Here is an 18,239-nt window from a genome sequence, read left to right as displayed (position 1 = left end):
TTGCATGGTAGGGAGCACAATGAAAAGGGACATCCTTCTTTCGCTTGCTATGGTGTGCCAACAGCGAGAAGAGCAAACCTATCTCTCAAAGACCTCGTGTCCAGCAGCATCCCCTCAGTTTCACTCGACATCCAACATCGGAGTCTCGGTGCCATCCACTTTGCTTATCGCTCTCGAGACATTCAGCATTAAACCAAATACCCCCGTTGCCATTAGGGATCGCCTGGGTGCAACGGGGCTTTTCGCGGCGTGGTCTGCCTCGCTGCCTCGGTATGTATCAACATGCATGAGCATCGGCATGCGAGGCTAGATGGTTAATGGGGTTTGACGTGCTCACTCGTCCGTACCTTGGCCATATCGGGAAGCAGTCTCCAACCACTACCAATACCAGTTCTCAGCCGAAAAGGGAGAGTGTGCGTCATATAGACTGCAGATCCAATCCAATCTGCTGACCACAGCGACAGATTATTGCCTTTATTGTCTTCGATACCTGTCTACGCCCACACGTCAGCTCTGCCAGCCTGGAGATGGAACGGATACTGGTCCATGATCATGGGATTCGCAAAATTCCTCCTAATCCGCTTGAATGTCAAAGCGACGCACCCACAAGCCGTTCTTACCTTGAAAAGAGAGCTCCAACGCAGAAAAGCAAAATAATAGGCAATACATGTCAATAAAGAAGAGATCGAGATCGAAATGAAAGAGATAATCAAGGGAAACCTGCTAAGACCTCTAGCATGCTCGTCACGGATCCTATTCTTCTCCTGGCCGGCTTCTATCCCTTGTTCAATTACACATTGAAGTACATTACATTATCGGCTTGTCTTTTGGTCTTTCCAGGACCCCGCGGTATGATGAAAAGAGTGGGAAGCCTTCCATTTTTAGGTATTGCTTCGGGTATGACTGTTGCTGGAATTACATCGCTCTTGATGAAAAGCTATTAGATTCGGAAGTATCTGACCAACAACAATAACCATCTTTCGGAATGGAGACCCCCTCTAGCTATGACCCGTGGCTTGGTCTTCGCAATCGTCCTCTGCAAGCTTGGAAGGACCGAAACATATGCAAGTACACTGGATTTTCCTGATAATTGCTGGCGTCTTTGTTGGCTTCTGTCTCTTATCGAAATTCATGCAACTCATCATGCATGTTATTGACGCATATCTTAGGTTGTGAATGAAACTTGCTCAATACCTTGGGACTAAATGCCGATCCATATCTTGCGGCGCTGCTTCTGCTCTTGCCGGAAACACGTTCATACGGTCTCTCTTCGCAGCGACCTAGTAATCAAGGATTCTGGGCCTTTTCTGAATTGGTATCGCGGACCATTTTCTAGTCCTTTATTAGACCAATAAATCTTTGAAAGAATAGATATTCAATGAGATTTCATACTTCCGGGCGGTGTTGCGGCAGTCCTTGTGTCCGTGGCTATGTTCTTGCAATGATCCGGCCCAAAAGATCCAGCAGAAGAGTGCATGGGCTCCAAAATTATCCCTTCCTCCCATGGTCGACTATTAGCAGGAGAAAGAGACCAATCATCACCAGAAAAGCATACAAAATGCAGCATAAGGAGAGAAACCAAAAAAAAAAATTGATATTTCATGTTATCGGATATTCCCCAGACTTCCGCAATCCCACCGCTGTTAAATTTGGCGCTTTACGTACAACGTATACCGTCGACATTGACGAGAGACCAGATACTTCTGTTGATGACGCGAGGCTACTGTCGAAAGGCCTCTCGTCTATTGGTCTGCCCCTCGAGGTTCAATAAATTCCGGGGAACAGCTGCCATGGGACCTCGTACTCATATTGAATCCACTGCTCTCCGTACTTCTCCCGACAATACTTTTCAATCGCAGGCATCGCATTGAATACAAAGTTCGAAATGTACATTCCGGCAGTTGCCAACGAGTAGAGCGGACCCCCGGTAGCAAGGCCATATCCAAAGCCAAAAAGCACATTGGCAGTGTAGTTGATATGTCGAGTAATTGCCCAAAAGCCAGTCTTGCATACTTTGGATTGGTTTTCTTTCTTCGCCTTGAATGCTATTCTTTGAAGCTCTGCAAGCAATTCGAACGTGGCGCTGGCCATGAAGATAGTGAAGCCAGCGTAAAAGAAGCGCTCCGAAAACATTGGATTGATCGATGCGGAGGTGAAAACCAGCGAACTGATGCTTTCGTACATGAAGTCTGAGAGGACGGCAAACGTGGCGAACTTTAACGTCATGCGCTCGCGGACCATGAAATTTATCCACAGTACATGCTTGATTGAAAGAGTTGCCGGCATGAATGCCGCTAGAAATGGGAGGCATGGGAAGGTCCGTCCAAACAATGTGATAGGAGCAGTGCCAGCTGGCGGAGAGGGCACGCCCAGATAAGACAGCGGATGAGAAGCAATCAGGACACACTGAGCAGGACCAGTAATCGCCCTACCAATAGTGAAGAGCAGATTTACCGAGATGTTCCTGCCATAATCGCCCCTTTGTATAGCCAGCGGATCTTGCGTCGACATTTGTGGATTGCTATGTTCCAGTGAAGACAAAAAGTCATTGAAGACAAAAGGCCACCAGATGAAAAAAAGAAAGACTGTTGCACGACATCGAACTTCTTTTCGAGGCAAAACAATCACTTTTCAGGCGCCCAGCTTCCAGACGTTGAGGAGGCGCTGGTCGCCTTACAGAATGGGACAGACGTTGGGCAGGGCAAAGTAGTAGGGAATATAACGTACGTGCTTGGCGTGCCTGAAGCTCCAATGTATTGTCCTCAAACATGTTTGGGACGAAGGTTGTCCGATTCAGGCCCTTTTTCATTTCCTTCGGGAAGTCATGTCACTGTTGCGTCTGCACGAAGTAAGTGAAGTGTTGTACACAGAATGAGAGTGGATTCATCTGCTTTATTGTGTTCTGTCCCCCTGGCTATTCAGAGAGACTCTGTCTGTTTATATACACTTTGGCCTGTGCTCGGAAGGCCGTTCCTGAAACCTCCTATTCCGTCGCCATGCTCTCGCAGATCGGCGAGAACAAGGGTGTGGCGCAGTTGGTGAAACAGCTAGCGTCTTAGATGGTTTGCCACAGTGGCTACATTGAGACCCTGTCAACATGAAGCATTGGACGCGTTTCATCCGCAGCGAGATTGTCGATTATGTATTGAACATGGAAATGGATAATCATTGAGGTCACCGAATTCGAGCATCAACGCTCCCCAAACTCCTCCATTCTTCCATTCTTCCATTATTTCATCGACTAGCTTCGGGTTTCCTCCCGATCACGGACTTGGTGATATGTGCGCTGTACACACCGTCGAGCAGAGCATCCTTCTTCATCTGCGTAAGTAAGTGTCGGGCCTCTTGACCTGCTTCCATATCCCTTGCTTCCAGGACGGGGAGTAATTGTGCAATAAGCGCATACCAATGTTCGAAAAATCCACGGAAAACGGAAGGAGGAGGTCGCTTCCTATGAGCAGCCACATTCTCCAAGCCTGCTTGTGCGTAGTATTCTGACAACCGATCAAAATGTTCCGTTGGCCATTGGAACGTCTTCATCATGATCTTCCAAACTTTGGTCGAAGCGTTGTGTGTGACCTCCGGATTGGGAACGCGACTAGGATCATTGGCGGAGTAGACATTGTTCTTGTCTGCGTCGAAGTAGTCGTATTCGTCCCACTGGAGATAACCCCCGGGTTCTAACATCATCTGGTCAACACGTTTCACATTCTGCAGGCGACGAAAGCGCATACTCAGCATTGACACGAATTTCTGCAGGACGGCTCTGGGATCCAGATATCCTCCGAAAGGCTGGATAACAAGTCTGACGTGAACAAGATCAAATGCCCCCTTCCACTTTTCTGGCACTGGGTCGAAGAAGCTCCATTTGCTGACTGACAGGTTCGATGGAAGGTCGGGCTTTGGGGGGACTAGGCTCAGGTTGATGTCCGAAGCCTCCACTTGAGCATGAGGATACTCTTCTGCAACCTGCATAGCCCATAGACAGTGACCAGCTGCAAGCTCAGCTATACGAAGATCCTGCTTGTTATTCAAGTCGATGGAGGGGTGGATGTTGCTTTTGTGAACCTCTCGCCACAGGAAGTGCTGATAGCATAGTCGGCTTGCATCAGGTGCCGTTCTCCAGATGGAGTACTCGTCGTTGCCGATAACCATGTTTGTGGAGAGAGCGTGGTAGACAGTGGACAAGAGATACCCGACAAAGGATGGAGATGGGAAAAGGAGACGACATAGCAGGGTGTATTTGGGAATATATATTCAAGCGAGCCCGTCTTCACACCGTGTGATTGGGATTATTGGGCATCTTCTTTCGGCATAGTTGGACAAGAAGATACGGCATCGAGTTGAGCTGCTTAACTCAACCATCAGGTCGTGTTTCAGGGCTTGTTCATCCAGCTCATATCGTGTTATACCAAGCTTGAACGCATTCTCCTCAACCCGGACGACAGCCGAAGCGTCTCCATCGGAGATACCTTTACGTTCACGTAAACCGATGAACATCTTTTCCCCATCGGGCTGTATATCTCAGACCCAAAATAAGAAACCAAGATCCTTGCGATGAAGCTAAACCTCGCTATTCCCAGGAAGAGTCTGTCGGTCGGCTGTTTTCAGAAAAAATTACGAGCCAAATCGCTCATCGTCAACGCGTGCCACGATAGTCGTTGACATAAAGACACGCGCCAGCCTTTCCCTCGCACGGTTAAGCCTAATCTGCCAAGCAGCTACCCAGGCAATTTGGTCCCAGTGCTCAGCCAGATTGCGGAGACTCCGCGCGCGATGACAAGCTAGTAAGGATTTCTAAATGGGCAGCATCTGCAGCTCAGCTCGCTGATTCCGACGCAGTTTGACCGCTCGACTGCTGCCACACAAGGTCCTTTTGCGGAAGCTACTGTCAAACTTCCAACTTCCTCGCTTCCACAGATATTGCTCTGACACGGTATGTGGGATTTGTCGCAGTCAGTATTAGCCGGCGCCAGAAGGCATTCGGCAAACGGATCAACCGGCCTCGAAAATCGTAAATGCAAGCAACTTCCTCACCGACTATGGATTCGCTAATTTGTCTAACATCTCATTTGGGACCACCAATTTTGCGCTCAACATGGCGGCGTTTGAGGTGGAAAAGTCGCAGGGAGTTCACGTCACATCCGGCATCTGCATTCCAAACCAAGAACATCAGTCCAATGGCAACGGAGACCCAAGACGAGGGAATCTGCACGAGATAGCTGAAGGAGGCCATATAGCGACCGACAGGCAAGTCTTTCATTTACAGGCCGACCACAGTTGATCGACTAACTGATAAGATATGGGAACTCGTTGGTTGCCTTGGATGCGGAGGCAGAAGCCAGGTTAAGGACAAAAATTGATCTCCATGTGGTACCCACTGTGGCCATTCTATATCTTTTCTGCTTCATCGACCGAGCTAATATTGGTAGCTATCACCGTTATTCAAGTTCTATCTTTAACACTAATGTCTAGTTAGGCAACGCGAGGCTTGCCGGGTTTGAGAAAGATCTCGGCCTGCATGGCTACGATTACAACAAAGTGCTAACCGCATTTTACATCGGCTACGTCGTCTTAGAAATGCCCTCAAGCTTCGCCTGCAAGTTTTTCGGTCCGGGGTGGTTTATTCCCACAATGACAGTTGCGTTTGGTTTCTTCTCGCTTCTCACAGGCTTCTGTACGAATATCCAGAACGTTTCCGCTGTCCGATTCCTGCTTGGGATGTGCGAAGCTGGAATGCTTCCCGGAATCGCATACTATCTTTCTAGGTGGTACCGACGGAGCGAGCTGGTCTTTCGTTTATCGTTGTACATTATCATGACTCCACTTGCCGGGGCCTTTGGGGGTCTGCTTGCGTCGGCGATCTTAACGCTTGATCGCTTGGGCTACCTACGAACTTGGAGGATGATATTCATAATCGAAGGCACGATTACTTGCGGCCTAGGTCTACTGTCTTTCTTCACCCTGACCGATCGACCCGAGACAGCCAGATGGCTTACAACTGAAGAGAAGGACCTCGCCATAGCACGAGTGAAATCCGAGCGAACGGCAAGCACAGAAGTACTCGACAAATTCAACAAGAACAAATTACTCAAGGGAATCCTCAACCCCGTGACGCTGACAACCGCAACAATCTTCGGCCTCGGAAACATCACGGCGCAGGGCCTCGCATTCTTTGCGCCGACCATCGTCAAGAGCATTTACCCTCAGCATAGCGTGGTTTCACAACAGCTGCACACCGTACCTCCTTACATTCTTGGTGCAGGCTTCGTACTCATCTTACCCTACCTGAGCTGGAAGACTGACCGCTACCTAATTTACTACATCATTGCCCTTCCGATCACACTTTGTGGATTTGCGATGTTTCTCGGAACACGAAATACGGATGCTCGCTACGCTGCAACGTTCCTAGTGGCTAGCTCTGCATTTCTGTTTGGAGCTTTGAGCAACGCTTTGATATCGGCGAATGTCATCTCGGACACTTCAAGGTCTGCCGCCATAGGAACCAATGTTCTGTTTGGGAATATTGGGGGATTAGTTTCAACATGGTCATACCTTCCCTTTGATGGCCCTAATTACCCTATCGGCAACGGGTTGAATCTCGCGGCAATCTCGTGCTGTTTTTTTCTCTCTGTCACGCTCCTCCTATGGATGAAGTACGACAATCAGAAACGCGCCAATAGAAATATCGACTCAGAGATCAGTGGACTGTCGATCAAGGAACTGCAAGATCTGGACTGGCAGCAACCAGCATTCCTTTGGAAGCCGTAAGATTTTTGAGAGCAGCTAAGACATGGTCTGAAATTTCATCGTCATCGCCAAGAATGAGCTTTTGGCTATGCTAAACCTGACAATTAGGCGATGCTGGCGACGATATTTAATCAGGACATTGCAAGTTTGTTCAGGACAAGCGCGAATTCATTCATTTAGAACTTTCCCACGGAGTGCTCCTAGATATAAAGCACATATCTTAGATGGCTTCGTCATTACGCAAAACACAATTTGAATCCGAGGTTTAGTAGACAGGGTAGATACCCATCCAACTTCCGTGGCGACTTGGCGAAGTCGGGCCGTTGATATCGCTTTTCACAAAATGCGGAAGAATTTCTCCAGCCAGAATTGTCCCAGCGGCTAGAGGAAGAAATTCGGAGAGCTCATCCCCTGCTGCTGCTCTGACGATATCAGCAACTGCACTTGGACTAAGATGAGTTGAAGTTCCTTCTGGTCCCCAGCGGAATGGATAGGTCATCCAAGCAGGAGGTTTCACTCCAACCCAGTCGGCCGAAATGAGTTCGTATTTCTTGGAGCAATCCAGCTTATGGTCACTGGTGGCGGTGTCATTGCGGACGAAAAAGTCAAAGCCGGCGGGTATGCCTCCAATCTTCTTGGATTCTGTTGGATTGGACCCTGCGTGAGCAAAGTTTGCGTGGCCATTGCGAGAGGAGAAGATGATGGGTTGAGTTCCCTGGAATTTGAAAGCTCGATCAATCTGGTCGCCGGTGAAGAATTGACCTTTGGCATGTTGTGAAAGCCAGATGCTAATGATCTTCAGCGTCGAATTGTCGACACGAACCATGCACATTTCCCAGTCCCCCACATGTTCGCCGAGTGGCGCCACGTTGATATCACCGGAGCTTGTGATGCTGTCCATCATAAGCCCGTCGATATGGAGGGTTCCCGGTCCGTTGTAGGCATTGAAAAACCAGAATTGCAGATCCGTGTACGGCATGCCAGATTGCCAGAAAGCACGGACGTATGCTTTTGCGGTCGAGAAGTCGCCTTTCTTCCCGTCCAGTGCAAGGTCCAAATAGAATTGGCCGTCGCCGCCCCTCTGGGGTAGTTGATCGGCTTTCGGTGCTTGCACTCGCGATTTCGCCTTTTTGTCGACGAGCACACAATGACTCAAGAATTCTTCGATGGACGTATTGACGTATTTTTCATCGGGATGGAGATTGAGAATTGGGCCATACAGCTTGATGACTTTTTGCAATTGATCCAGTGTCAGCGGTTTGGCTGTCGTTGTGATGGCCGTCGGCGTCACCAAGCCTCGTACACTTGATTGGACCACCTGAGGATGAAACGCGACAGCATCGGTGAAGATGTGTTTTTCCTCCATTGCGGAAGTCATGATTGACGCAGCCTTGTTGATTAATGTTTATTATGAAGTTTGATGAGTGGGAAAGTATGAGCCCTTATATAGGTAGGTAGTCTTAATTTTCTAGCACCTGGTAAGCTGAAGTTCTGCCCGTATTCGTACAAGCCACATGCTTCGCTGCTGGTGGTGACCAAGGGTAAGCCTCAGCTGATTTGGCAGCCCGGTTTCCTTGTAACAGCCGCGTTGCAAACCGGTTGGGTGGGAGAAGTCGGCTGAGTCGCTCTCTGGCAAGGTTGATACTACAGGTTGGCAACCTGTTTGGCTTTGAGCTCTGTGAATTGATTTCACACTGTATCAAGGGATTGTTCTTCCAGACGAGAATCCTTCACGAGTCTCATACGACCCTTTGTAAGATTTGGGCGACTGCTGGAAATGAGAATTCGTGTCCAATGTGCCCCACGGCTGAAGTGACTACTGGTGAGATGTAAGATGGTGAGGCTGGCTGGGAGCTCGGCAGGCTCGTATTGCTCAGCTCCTGAAGCGACAGGAGGTTAAGTGTGGATGATCACGAGGGCATCCGCTTCCCGCATCGGATCATTTTACTAGGACTCCGTTGACTTCGATGGTTATAGTGCGCCAGTTGCCAGTCGTTGCCTGGGCGCCGAACTGCGCCTTTTTGCTGGGACCTAGAGGCGATATCATGTGTGCAGCAAGGAAGATCATCGTAGAACTTAGGAACCACAAGTTGTCGCCTTCCTCGGAGATGATCCAACGATCCATCTGCCGAAGAGGTAAATTGCGATCCCAATTAGGGACATCTGCCTTCTCTGGCAGGTCCATCCGGGAAACTGTTTCCATTCAAGCATGCAGCCCAATAAGATCAGCTTCTTCCCACTGAACCGCCAATCCTATTCTGGAATACCCAACTCTGTTGAGAAGTTGGAGAGCATTGGTAGGATGCTATTATTTCTGTGATCTCGACAAGCGAATTGCAAAACATTGTAGTCCCCAACCGATGATAAACCCATGGAATTCAACCACTTATATAAAGCCGAATATCACTCTCCTTCTCCTTTTCCGAGAAGCATACAGTCTACTTTAGCGTGTCAATCTCACCAAAATGGCTCCATCTCTTGATCTGAATATGCGATGGCAAGACCAGAAAGTGGTCAAGGCGGATGGACGCTGGACCGTCGATGGGTGAGACATCCGAGATCAACACATGGAAGCTTTGCTGAAAGAGGTTGTAGTCGTCCCGGTAACAATGTGGAAGTTGTCTATCAACATCAACCTTCGAACATTCCCGGGATGACTTTTATCGGCTTGAAAGTCACATCCCCGATCAATTCTGCAACTCCTCCCCACAAGCACGGAGGAGCAGCCGTGGTTGCGACAATGATTCGAGGCTGCATGTTGAACCAAATGGAGTGCGATGGGAAGAATGATGGGCCTAAGGTGCACTCAGAAGGCGAGTGCTGGTATGAACCCCCTGGATGCCACCATGTCAGGAGCGAGAACGCTGGCGAAGAAGATGCTGTGTTCATTGCAAATTTCATCATTGAGACGAAGAAGATAGAAGACCTTGGGATCCTGAGAGCTCTGGTCCAGATCGATGCCGAAGAAGCAGAAAGGAAGGACGCCGAATAGTCAGTCATGCACATATGTGAAGCCGTTGTTGCACGTAACCAGGTAGATAACAATAGGACTCCCTGTCATCGGGAAGCCGGCGGGGTCGTTATCCAATTTGTCCGGGTGGCAGGTTTGGATGTGAGGAAGATTCGGAGCAAATGCTTATCCACTGCATCCATGTGATGTCTTCAAAGTTTGTGGGTTAGATCGACTAACCAAGGTACGGCTCAAAGGCAAATGTTCGTTGAGCACGTGGGCGGCGAGACCAGAATTGATGATTGTGGGGTCGATTCAATTTTGCCCAAGTGTTGTAGATGTTGTTTTGATAGGGTAGATTCTTCCGCCAATGGCCATCTGTATATTGCAGCACTACCTCAGAAGAGGTACGATCCGTCAGGGTCGAGAGGAAACCTATAACATCATTCTGGACAGTACAGACCTTTATATGTACTCGGCAATTTGATCAAGAGATCTTGAAGACGTTTGAGCTGACTTGCAATCAGACAAAAAGTAATTACCAGTATCAGAGACCGAGTCTCGAGAAGCACTAAAAATCGGGAGATGGTAAGGGCAACATGAAGTATTGGAACTGGTGTTCCACTTAGCTGTACAAAGACGAGCTTTGACCGGGAATGATCTCTCCGATTATGTTGGGAGAATGAACTGAATTCTGCTGTGAGGCAATCTGTGGGGTTTTTTCAAGCCGAAGGATCGAGTTCGCGAAGCAATGGAAGGAATCGAATGGGTGGCGCAAAGGTATTTCTGCAGTTCTAAACAGCATGACGCAGGTGGGATATGCAATATAAGACCCCGATTGGTGCATTGAATGATTGCGATACTGTCGGAGAAGGGATAATGCCGGATATGAAAGATCCGTTGCGACGAGCAACAAACAAGTCTTGAGAAAGCCACAAGCACGGAGGGCCGTCTGTGCATGTGGCGAAGAGTAGCGAAGTAACTGCAGGAGAGCTGTGAAGGCTAAAATGAAATTCCCATAATCTTTCGTCGCTAGGCATATTAGGCGGGTAAATCGCGAACGACGAGGACCCTTGGTGATAGGCAAATCTATCGCATCCAGAACTTCCACTATATGCATAACTCTTCTTCCCTAGCCTCATATCGGGGTGTACCGCCTATAGCGCGTTCGGCAGGGCCATGAAGCAGGCCAGCAGAAAAACACCGGGTCTTACTTTTGTATGAACCGCACCGTTTGTGGCCGAGGCCAAGGAAGCTGACCCTGTTGCCGTAGCGGTTTCGGAGACGCCACTTGGTATAGAGCTGGAGGAGCCTGTTGCAGTCGTGGATGCTCCAGCGGTGGCAAGTGTCGTGGCAGGTGTGATGCTGGGACCCGGACCAGCAGTAATCATGTCTCCGTTCCCGCCTGGGTACGTTCCACCAGCCGCTGCGGTAAAATCTTGAGGAACTTGAGTCTGGTTGCTGACGAAGAAATACATGGCAGCCGCTGGTGTACGACCCAGGTTCGACTCATCCAGAAACATGGTCAAGTTGAAATTGGTCCTATTTGTAGCGCTGTAGCCCTCGAAGGCCGAGGGAAGGGTGAAGTTCTCGTGCTGAAAGAAGGCGTAGAAAATGTATCGATGGGCAGAGGAGTTAGTGGGAGGAGACGGATTTCGGTACGGTGCCCGTGGTTCAGTGGAATTGATCAGTTGACTGGTTCCATCAGCGGCCTGCGGCCCTAGTGTCATATCGGTTTGCAACCAGTGCAGGAGGAATCGAGCGGTCGGATCTTGAGGGTATCTTGCATCAGGGTCAACCATCAGGAGGACATATGATCCATTATAGCTGAAAATGGACTGGAACCGGGATGTCTCTACAGCAACCGTGGGTTCTTTGGAGGTAACTGCGCCTGATCAGCATCGAGGGATGAAGCAGGCATGGAAATTTGTACTCTCAACACCAAATAGTTCCGCTTCTGTGACAACGACGGGATTGCCGTTGTTCTGGTAGGTAATGGACAGCGCCGTGTCGTTTGGTGCCTCGGGGAAGCCAAAGTCCGGTGGAGGAATGGCCAGAGCAGGTGAGATGGCAAAGAACAGAGGAACCGCTGGATGGCAGCGCATCTTGGATGGGATCGAGTCGGGCTAATGACAGCGAAGCTGAGGCGGCACGAGTGAAGCCCAGGTTTTCAAGTCCTGAAAACTGATGGGCATGTTGTAGAGAACGCCGTGTGGGATGGGTTAGATGGGCAGGATGGGCAACGTCATCGCCAATGCGGCCACTGCCCGTTGGTGCATTCAAGTCACATTCGTGAGACGGTGACAGATCCTTCCCTGCCGAGACACATACGAGTACATGATGGATATTGTGCCGTTGAAACCTAATCGCCTCCTGTACTAAATACGGGAGTAACAGGTACAGGTGAAACAGAAATGTCGCCCTGCCACCCACCAGTTACGTCATGCACAACGCGCTCAGCGGCGACGGGTGGCAGTGGCATAAGCAAGGAGGGGAAAGCTGCCTCGCCATTCACCCTCCTCGATCCTCCTCTCACACTACCCCGTATGCATTTCCTAAGCCTGCACAATGACCCTGATGATATGATTCTACCTCGTACATCCTCTGGTGAATAGCTTACCAAGCACCCTCCGCTTGGAGAAATGCCCTCGACAGCCGGTCTCTCCACCGGATCAGCGCTGGCCCTGTTACCCCCCCCGTAGCCTTTCTTCCTTTCCAAATGACGAGCTGTGCGATCTAATGCTAGCCCTCAGCAAAGCCACAACCCAAGCCTGGTTGAATATAGGAGCGATGGCGACTTCTCCTGCTTTCCTGTTCTCCCGTCCTTTCAGGCGCACATGTTCCCTGATGTGGAATACTCCATCTGTCTGTTTGGGCTTTTGCTAATTAGACAAGTCATTTAGAAACTGGGATCAAGCGTGGAGATCCCTTTTAATGAGACCAAGTGCTTCGGCTCTGCCGATACGTCTTCGTCTACCAACCATCTCTACAGTCCAAACGCAGGTTGCAGGGAAATTTCCCGCCAAATTTGGTGGTCAGTGCCGCCGCTTTTGGAGGGGCTCTTGCCTCGATGCTAACAACGCGCTTTCTAGTGAAGGCGCGTCCCACTCTTGGTAGTTTTCTCCCCTCCACCATTTCGTGAACAAAAACAAACACCGTCACCACCACCACCACCACCGCGACGATGGCTGACGGAAACTCTCTCGGTCCACAGCCAAATTTCAATCTCATTAGTGATGAGCTCAAAAAAGCACAAAATCTACCAGCAATCAATAACGGTCAACAAATTCTGGCCGAGCTACGAGCTATTCGTCGAGACCTCGCAGATACTCGTCGAGACCTCGCAGACACTCGTCGAGACCTTATTACTATGATGGCTGTATCGTATGTATCACCCTTCGTCATTCTCATATTACTATACTAATTCTATAGTAATCATAATAACACGGCTCGAGTTCAGAATACCTACGTAGCAAGCCGATCGGAACCTCTTTCGTCATTCCTCAGCCCCTCCAACGGTGCCGCCATTCCCGAATTCCCTACTACATCGACAGAACTTGGGCAAATGACCGGACGGCAAATGGATACTGTCTTACAACAATTGGGTCTTCAACCTGCTCATGGTGCAAGTTTGGCAGCGATGAAGAAAATGTTGAGAACTCATATCGGCTTAAGGGAGGTCGCCGCCGTACCACCTCCATGAAGAGCACAAGTCTAGTAACGAAGAGGAGACGCTTGAGATTGAAAGTCGCAGACAAGTGCACGAAGAGCACGAATCAAAACTGTATTGATAGATCACGATTAATGAGTACCAACATCATGGGCTGAAGCAGCCGCTGATTTCCCTGCAACAACTTTACAAACCTAGTTTGGTATTGTTGCCATTGTCAGCACGTCGATTGTGAAGGACCGCTTTCCAAATCATATTCGCCTCATCGATTCTGTTGTTTCTTTGTGTGACAGCTAGCTGTCAGCTGTGAATTGCAACACCAGGACCACTACCGCCGAGTGCTGAGGATGGAGGCAGTAAGAGTTGATTGTTGTTGTGCCAGCGTATATAAAACTTCACCATTTCCTCTCTCCAGACTTAACGCTGCCCCCCACAATCCAAGTAACATCTTCCACGCCCACAAGCAAGCACTTGCCAAGTTTTGGCTTCTTAAACCATGTTCGTCTCGACCCTCGCAGCCCAACACACTCCCTATTTTCCTCCTCACTGCCACCGCGCAAGCGCAATTCGACCCCAAGCACACTAAAGACGACAGCAATTTTAACGCCGTTAGATTCTTCCGCTACACCGACCGAAATTGTGAACCCACTCACTCCATTATAGAGACTTGACGAATCAGCATCCCGCCCCTGATTCAAACACAAGTGGAACAATTCGCCAATCAAGGTGTCGCTGGCTCAATATTCCTTGACGCGGGTTGCAAGTTCGAAACGTTTCCGGTGAGCTTTGACTTTGAAGAGAGTCTGAACATGGAGCCCGCCATCCAACCTTGCATTCAAGAAAGGTTGGCAGGTCCGAATAGACAACAGTTCGATTTAAATTTCGACAAGTATCGGGCTTCGTGCAAGATTCAAAATCAATAGAAATGGATGGAATGGCTTTGCTGGAAAGGAAACAGCGGTGGCATTTTTGAGCCGAAAGGGGACGAGTCAATAAAGAATATTGAGCAGGTTTGGAGCAGAAAATTCTTCACACGTATCTCGTAACAGTTGTCTTTCACGTTCTGGGACGGAAGGATTCCACATATTCAAATCTGCCGATTCTGATGTCGCAGCGTCATCCCGTTCGTGAGGTTCTCGGCCAGCCCGAAACGGTATAACTGAAAGCTTAAAGCTGTGGTGAGGATGCGAGGGCTTTATCCATGCGTCGAAAGCTGCATGGAAAGCAGCTACTCAAATGTACGACCGTAAGTGGGCAATACGGCTGCAGCTAGCCGCTGAACAACATCTGCAACAGCAGAATCGGTTGTCCAAAATGGAGGCTCCATCTAAGCTAATTAATCTCAAGCCGCCGCTTTGGTCTCTCCCCTATATGCATCTTCGTCCAACTCCTTCCAAATCTCTGGAGAACTCGAAATAACCCCATAGCGCCTCAGAAGTAATGAGGTGATATCCCCCTCCTAAAAAAAGTCAAAGCTCGTCTTCTTTGCCCAAGGCGTATCTGCTCCGAGAGCGTAGAAACTTTCCATATCGCAGCAATAACAATGGCGTAGGAAGAAACATGACGCTTAGGAACGCAACTAGCGATACACCCCATTGATGTCCTAGCCTATCCAGCATTTGGGACGTAAAGAGCGGAAACGCTGCACATACCCCATAACGCAATAAGCCGTTTCCTGCAAGAGCAGAGGCCCCCGCTTTATCTCTATATATGTCGACCATATAGGCACTATAGTATGTCTGATTGCGATGGACTTTAGCTTGTGCCCTGTTAATGACGAGTTATAACGAAGGAGTAACTCACAAAGAGAAGCACCTGACAGAGCCCAAATAGCGCAGCCGATAGCACGGTAGAGATCCAAGGAACACCTCGATGTGAGGACCAGGCAAGCCTTTGTCGCCGTTAGCAGGACAACGACCTTGCACACACAAATCTTGGATACAATCTCTTACCAGAGTAAACTGAAGGGTAGTAGCCCACTTGGTACCATCGCACCATACATTCTCGCTTCTGGAGGCGGTCTACCATCCGGAGTCTTTGCTCTGGCTCTCTGATAAAGAGTCTTATCAATGGCGATGGCGGCCGGTATAGCAAGCAGACTCCCGACCGCAAGCGAGATGTATGCTAAGCCGATATCCTTCAATCCAAAGGAGTAGACCCTGCTCAGGATGTAAGGATAGGCCACGTAGAACAGATAGAAGACGCCCAAGGCGAACGCGCCATAAAGCGAGACAAGCAGCAGGATCGGTTCGGTGAGCAACATGTAGACAGCGCGGGAGAACGTGATTCCCAGGACGGATAGAAACCTGCGTGACGGAGAAGATTGTGTTCCAACTCGGCCATGGCTCTTTTTTTGCAGCAGAAGGTCACGGTACGTTTCACGTACACCCAAGGAGAAAAGCCATACACAGCCGTTGAGCATCATTGGCACCCAGAAGGCCCAACGCCAACCTCGGTTGTCGACTAGATATCCGCCTGCGGCGGGACCGAGTTCAGCACCAACGAAAGTAAAGACGACCATCAAGAGCAGCATGAGCGAGCCCAAGGGTTCGGTAGAGATATCCCAGAGATCTGCAATTGTGCCACCACCGACCGCCATAGCAGGACTGCCAGACAGGCCTGTGAAGAATCGTAGTACAGCGACCGTCTGAAAATTTCTAGCGGCACCTGTACCAGCAAGGCAGATGATCGTGATCGGACTGGATAGAAGGTAAATATACCTGCGCCCATAGATTTCTGAAATCGGAGCCGCCAGGACGGGGCCAAACGCAACACCGCAAGCGAAGAAACTAAGGCCAGATATTGATAGATCTTGCGAAATAGAGAAGTGCTGTTGGATGGCCGGGATTACAGAGGCATAGATTCCGGCGGTGAAGTTCCTGTAATGAGATACCCATCATCAGTAAAAATGATATCTCTCGTGAACTCATGTCTCGTTCTTTTCACCGAACATTCCGACACCATCACAGTCCATTCATGAGCAAGATTATGGCGATTCAACATACACAGCAAAGCTCAGCAAAACTGGTATCATAGACGAATAGATCCGAAGCAGAACGGGCCATTCTCTTGGATCTGCGGAATCTCCTAGAGAGGTCTCATGCAGGCTAGGTTCTAGAATTTTGGTTCCCTTCCGGATATTATTAGCTTTTGTGAGAGTTCGCGGTTCCTGGAATTTTTTAAGCTCACATTGAGTCCTGCTTGTTCATCGGACAGATTCGGTCTCCATTGTGATTTCATCGACTCTTCCGGGGCAAGAGCGTCCACTTGAACCAAGTCCATCATAGGAAGACGTGGCTATGATGTAGAGAGAGGACAGGAGAAGGAGCACAGGGAGGAAAGCCCTCGAGGTCCAAAGACAAGTGGAAGCAGATGTTTTTGCGGCAGGGCTAAAGGCTACAATGAATGCTCAAAAGGTAAGAGAAGGAAATACAGAGGTGGTCGCCCAATATACAGACTAACATACTTCCTTTTAATCGGCACCAGTTTCAATACTGGGTAATGGGTGGCAGCGCGCATCGACCAAAGTAGAGAAGGGGTTTTACGTCCTGAATTAATCGCGGCTAGATGCTCTCTACCTTAAGTTTAGTTTAGTGTGATAGCGGAGCAAGGACAACTAGTGCCCGGGATTAAGGCAAGATAAGGATAGCAAAATATACCTTACCTAATAAAGACAAAGGCACGGGAAAATTGGCACCATGGATCATTATACTGCTGAGGCTAGACATCAACTTATGCATAGTGTTTATTTCTAAGTCTTACCTTATTCTCTCTGGAGAATACAATGCTACGTACTATCTGCACGAGAAGATCGAATAAACATCACTTTCGACCCACACAGCTGTTATGTAATCCCCTTTAAGAACGAGGCGATTTCCTAATTTACCAAGAAGGATTAAGCAATATTTCCTCTTCACCCGCCTTCTCTGTTTCTTCTCTACGTTCGAATCAGCGAATACTATACTGTGCTATATAATAGATTGGATGGCTATTTCCCTAAATGATAACGCCCTCGATGTTACTCCTCTCTATGCAAAAGTTTATTCGTTTATCCTTCTAATTAAGGATTCACCGCTGTTATATGAACTGACTATCACGAGCCGATGTTTGTACAATCTGTCAAGTACTTAAGTCGTGGTCCACTTAGCGCACTAGTGTACCGAGTATATTAGTGCTTTTGCCCTTCCTGGGCACCTTGCAGGCGCCGCAGTCTTATAAAGCCTTGCGCGTAGTCGGTCCCGGGCTGACGCATCTCTATCCTCTATTATAACAAGGCAAAGTGGCTGTGCTGGGCTGATAGAGGGGTAGTAGGAAGGAGAGTTGCCTAGTCACATATCAAATCAAAATGAGCTGGTAGGGGGAGTGAGTTGAAACCCATATCATGTGATATGGTCTTCACTGCTCACTGCCCGTGTCACTGCCTTTGTCACTGCCATTGTTATCCTTGATGCGTCAACCTATAAAGGTCTGCCCACACACCTCCACTAAGATAGTTTCTCTCAATCAATCAATCTATCTTTGCTTCAGTGGTTCCTACTGGTTATGAGTTCCTTCTAGGGGCTCTTGAAGTAGTTAATAGATCATATACTCACAGAGAAGGGCGAACACTAAAATACCCGTCGCTAAAACCCTAAATATAGGGAACGGCAGCATTAGCGTCTAAATTCTCGAAGGATCGGTAAGCTATTTAGTGTGACATTAAGACATTAAAAGTACCTACACTCGCCTAAAGATATGAAAGTTGATCACTAGTAGCGAAGCCGTCCTTAATAAGCTAGAGCGCCCAGCTTCGATATTAAAGACTAAAGACCGCGAGCTATATAAATGGAACCGTCAGAACTATAAAGATCAGTAGGAGAAGATCAAAAA

At 48.8% G+C, this 18,239-nt stretch overlaps 8 protein-coding genes across 8 annotated transcripts; 3 read left to right on the top strand and 5 right to left on the bottom strand.

Moving 5' to 3' along the window:
* Positions 1–1,764: 1,764 nt before the first annotated feature.
* Positions 1,765–2,511, bottom strand: A1O5_10858 (uncharacterized protein; the record flags this gene model as incomplete). Its single annotated transcript, XM_007751432.1, has 1 exon — positions 1,765–2,511. One exon carries the CDS (start codon positions 2,509–2,511, stop codon positions 1,765–1,767), a length of 747 nt encoding a protein of 248 aa, XP_007749622.1.
* Positions 2,512–3,234: 723 nt separating this feature from the next.
* On the bottom strand, positions 3,235–4,155 carry A1O5_10857 (uncharacterized protein; the record flags this gene model as incomplete). Its single annotated transcript, XM_007751431.1, has 1 exon — positions 3,235–4,155. The coding sequence occupies one exon, from the start codon at positions 4,153–4,155 to the stop codon at positions 3,235–3,237; it is 921 nt and encodes a 306-aa protein (XP_007749621.1).
* Positions 4,156–5,098: 943 nt separating this feature from the next.
* On the top strand, positions 5,099–6,771 carry A1O5_10856 (uncharacterized protein; the record flags this gene model as incomplete). Its single annotated transcript, XM_007751430.1, has 2 exons — positions 5,099–5,279; positions 5,480–6,771. 2 exons carry the CDS (start codon positions 5,099–5,101, stop codon positions 6,769–6,771), a joined length of 1,473 nt encoding a protein of 490 aa, XP_007749620.1.
* Positions 6,772–7,015: 244 nt separating this feature from the next.
* Positions 7,016–8,116, bottom strand: A1O5_10855 (uncharacterized protein; the record flags this gene model as incomplete). The annotated part of the gene is made up of 1 exon (XM_007751429.1): positions 7,016–8,116. The coding sequence occupies one exon, from the start codon at positions 8,114–8,116 to the stop codon at positions 7,016–7,018; it is 1,101 nt and encodes a 366-aa protein (XP_007749619.1).
* A 1,099-nt stretch (positions 8,117–9,215) lies between these two features.
* On the top strand, positions 9,216–9,742 carry A1O5_10854 (uncharacterized protein; the record flags this gene model as incomplete). Its single annotated transcript, XM_007751428.1, has 2 exons — positions 9,216–9,295; positions 9,346–9,742. 2 exons carry the CDS (start codon positions 9,216–9,218, stop codon positions 9,740–9,742), a joined length of 477 nt encoding a protein of 158 aa, XP_007749618.1.
* Positions 9,743–10,857: 1,115 nt separating this feature from the next.
* A1O5_10853 (uncharacterized protein) lies at positions 10,858–11,805 on the bottom strand (the record flags this gene model as incomplete). The annotated part of the gene is made up of 2 exons (XM_007751427.1): positions 10,858–11,585; positions 11,634–11,805. 2 exons carry the CDS (start codon positions 11,803–11,805, stop codon positions 10,858–10,860), a joined length of 900 nt encoding a protein of 299 aa, XP_007749617.1.
* Positions 11,806–12,884: 1,079 nt separating this feature from the next.
* On the top strand, positions 12,885–13,403 carry A1O5_10852 (uncharacterized protein; the record flags this gene model as incomplete). Its single annotated transcript, XM_007751426.1, has 2 exons — positions 12,885–13,084; positions 13,133–13,403. The coding sequence occupies 2 exons, from the start codon at positions 12,885–12,887 to the stop codon at positions 13,401–13,403; spliced, it is 471 nt and encodes a 156-aa protein (XP_007749616.1).
* Positions 13,404–14,949: 1,546 nt separating this feature from the next.
* Positions 14,950–16,249, bottom strand: A1O5_10851 (uncharacterized protein; the record flags this gene model as incomplete). Its single annotated transcript, XM_007751425.1, has 4 exons — positions 14,950–14,973; positions 15,023–15,109; positions 15,174–15,261; positions 15,323–16,249. Coding segments are annotated over 4 exons (1,126 nt in total), but the record flags the coding sequence as incomplete, so codon positions are not given.
* Positions 16,250–18,239: the final 1,990 nt, after the last annotated feature.

This window comes from Cladophialophora psammophila (genome assembly GCF_000585535.1).
Source record: "Cladophialophora psammophila CBS 110553 chromosome Unknown aczJe-supercont1.22, whole genome shotgun sequence".
Classification (NCBI taxonomy): Eukaryota; Fungi; Ascomycota; class Eurotiomycetes; order Chaetothyriales; family Herpotrichiellaceae; genus Cladophialophora; species Cladophialophora psammophila.
This window is presented reverse-complemented; position numbering and strand designations above follow the sequence as displayed.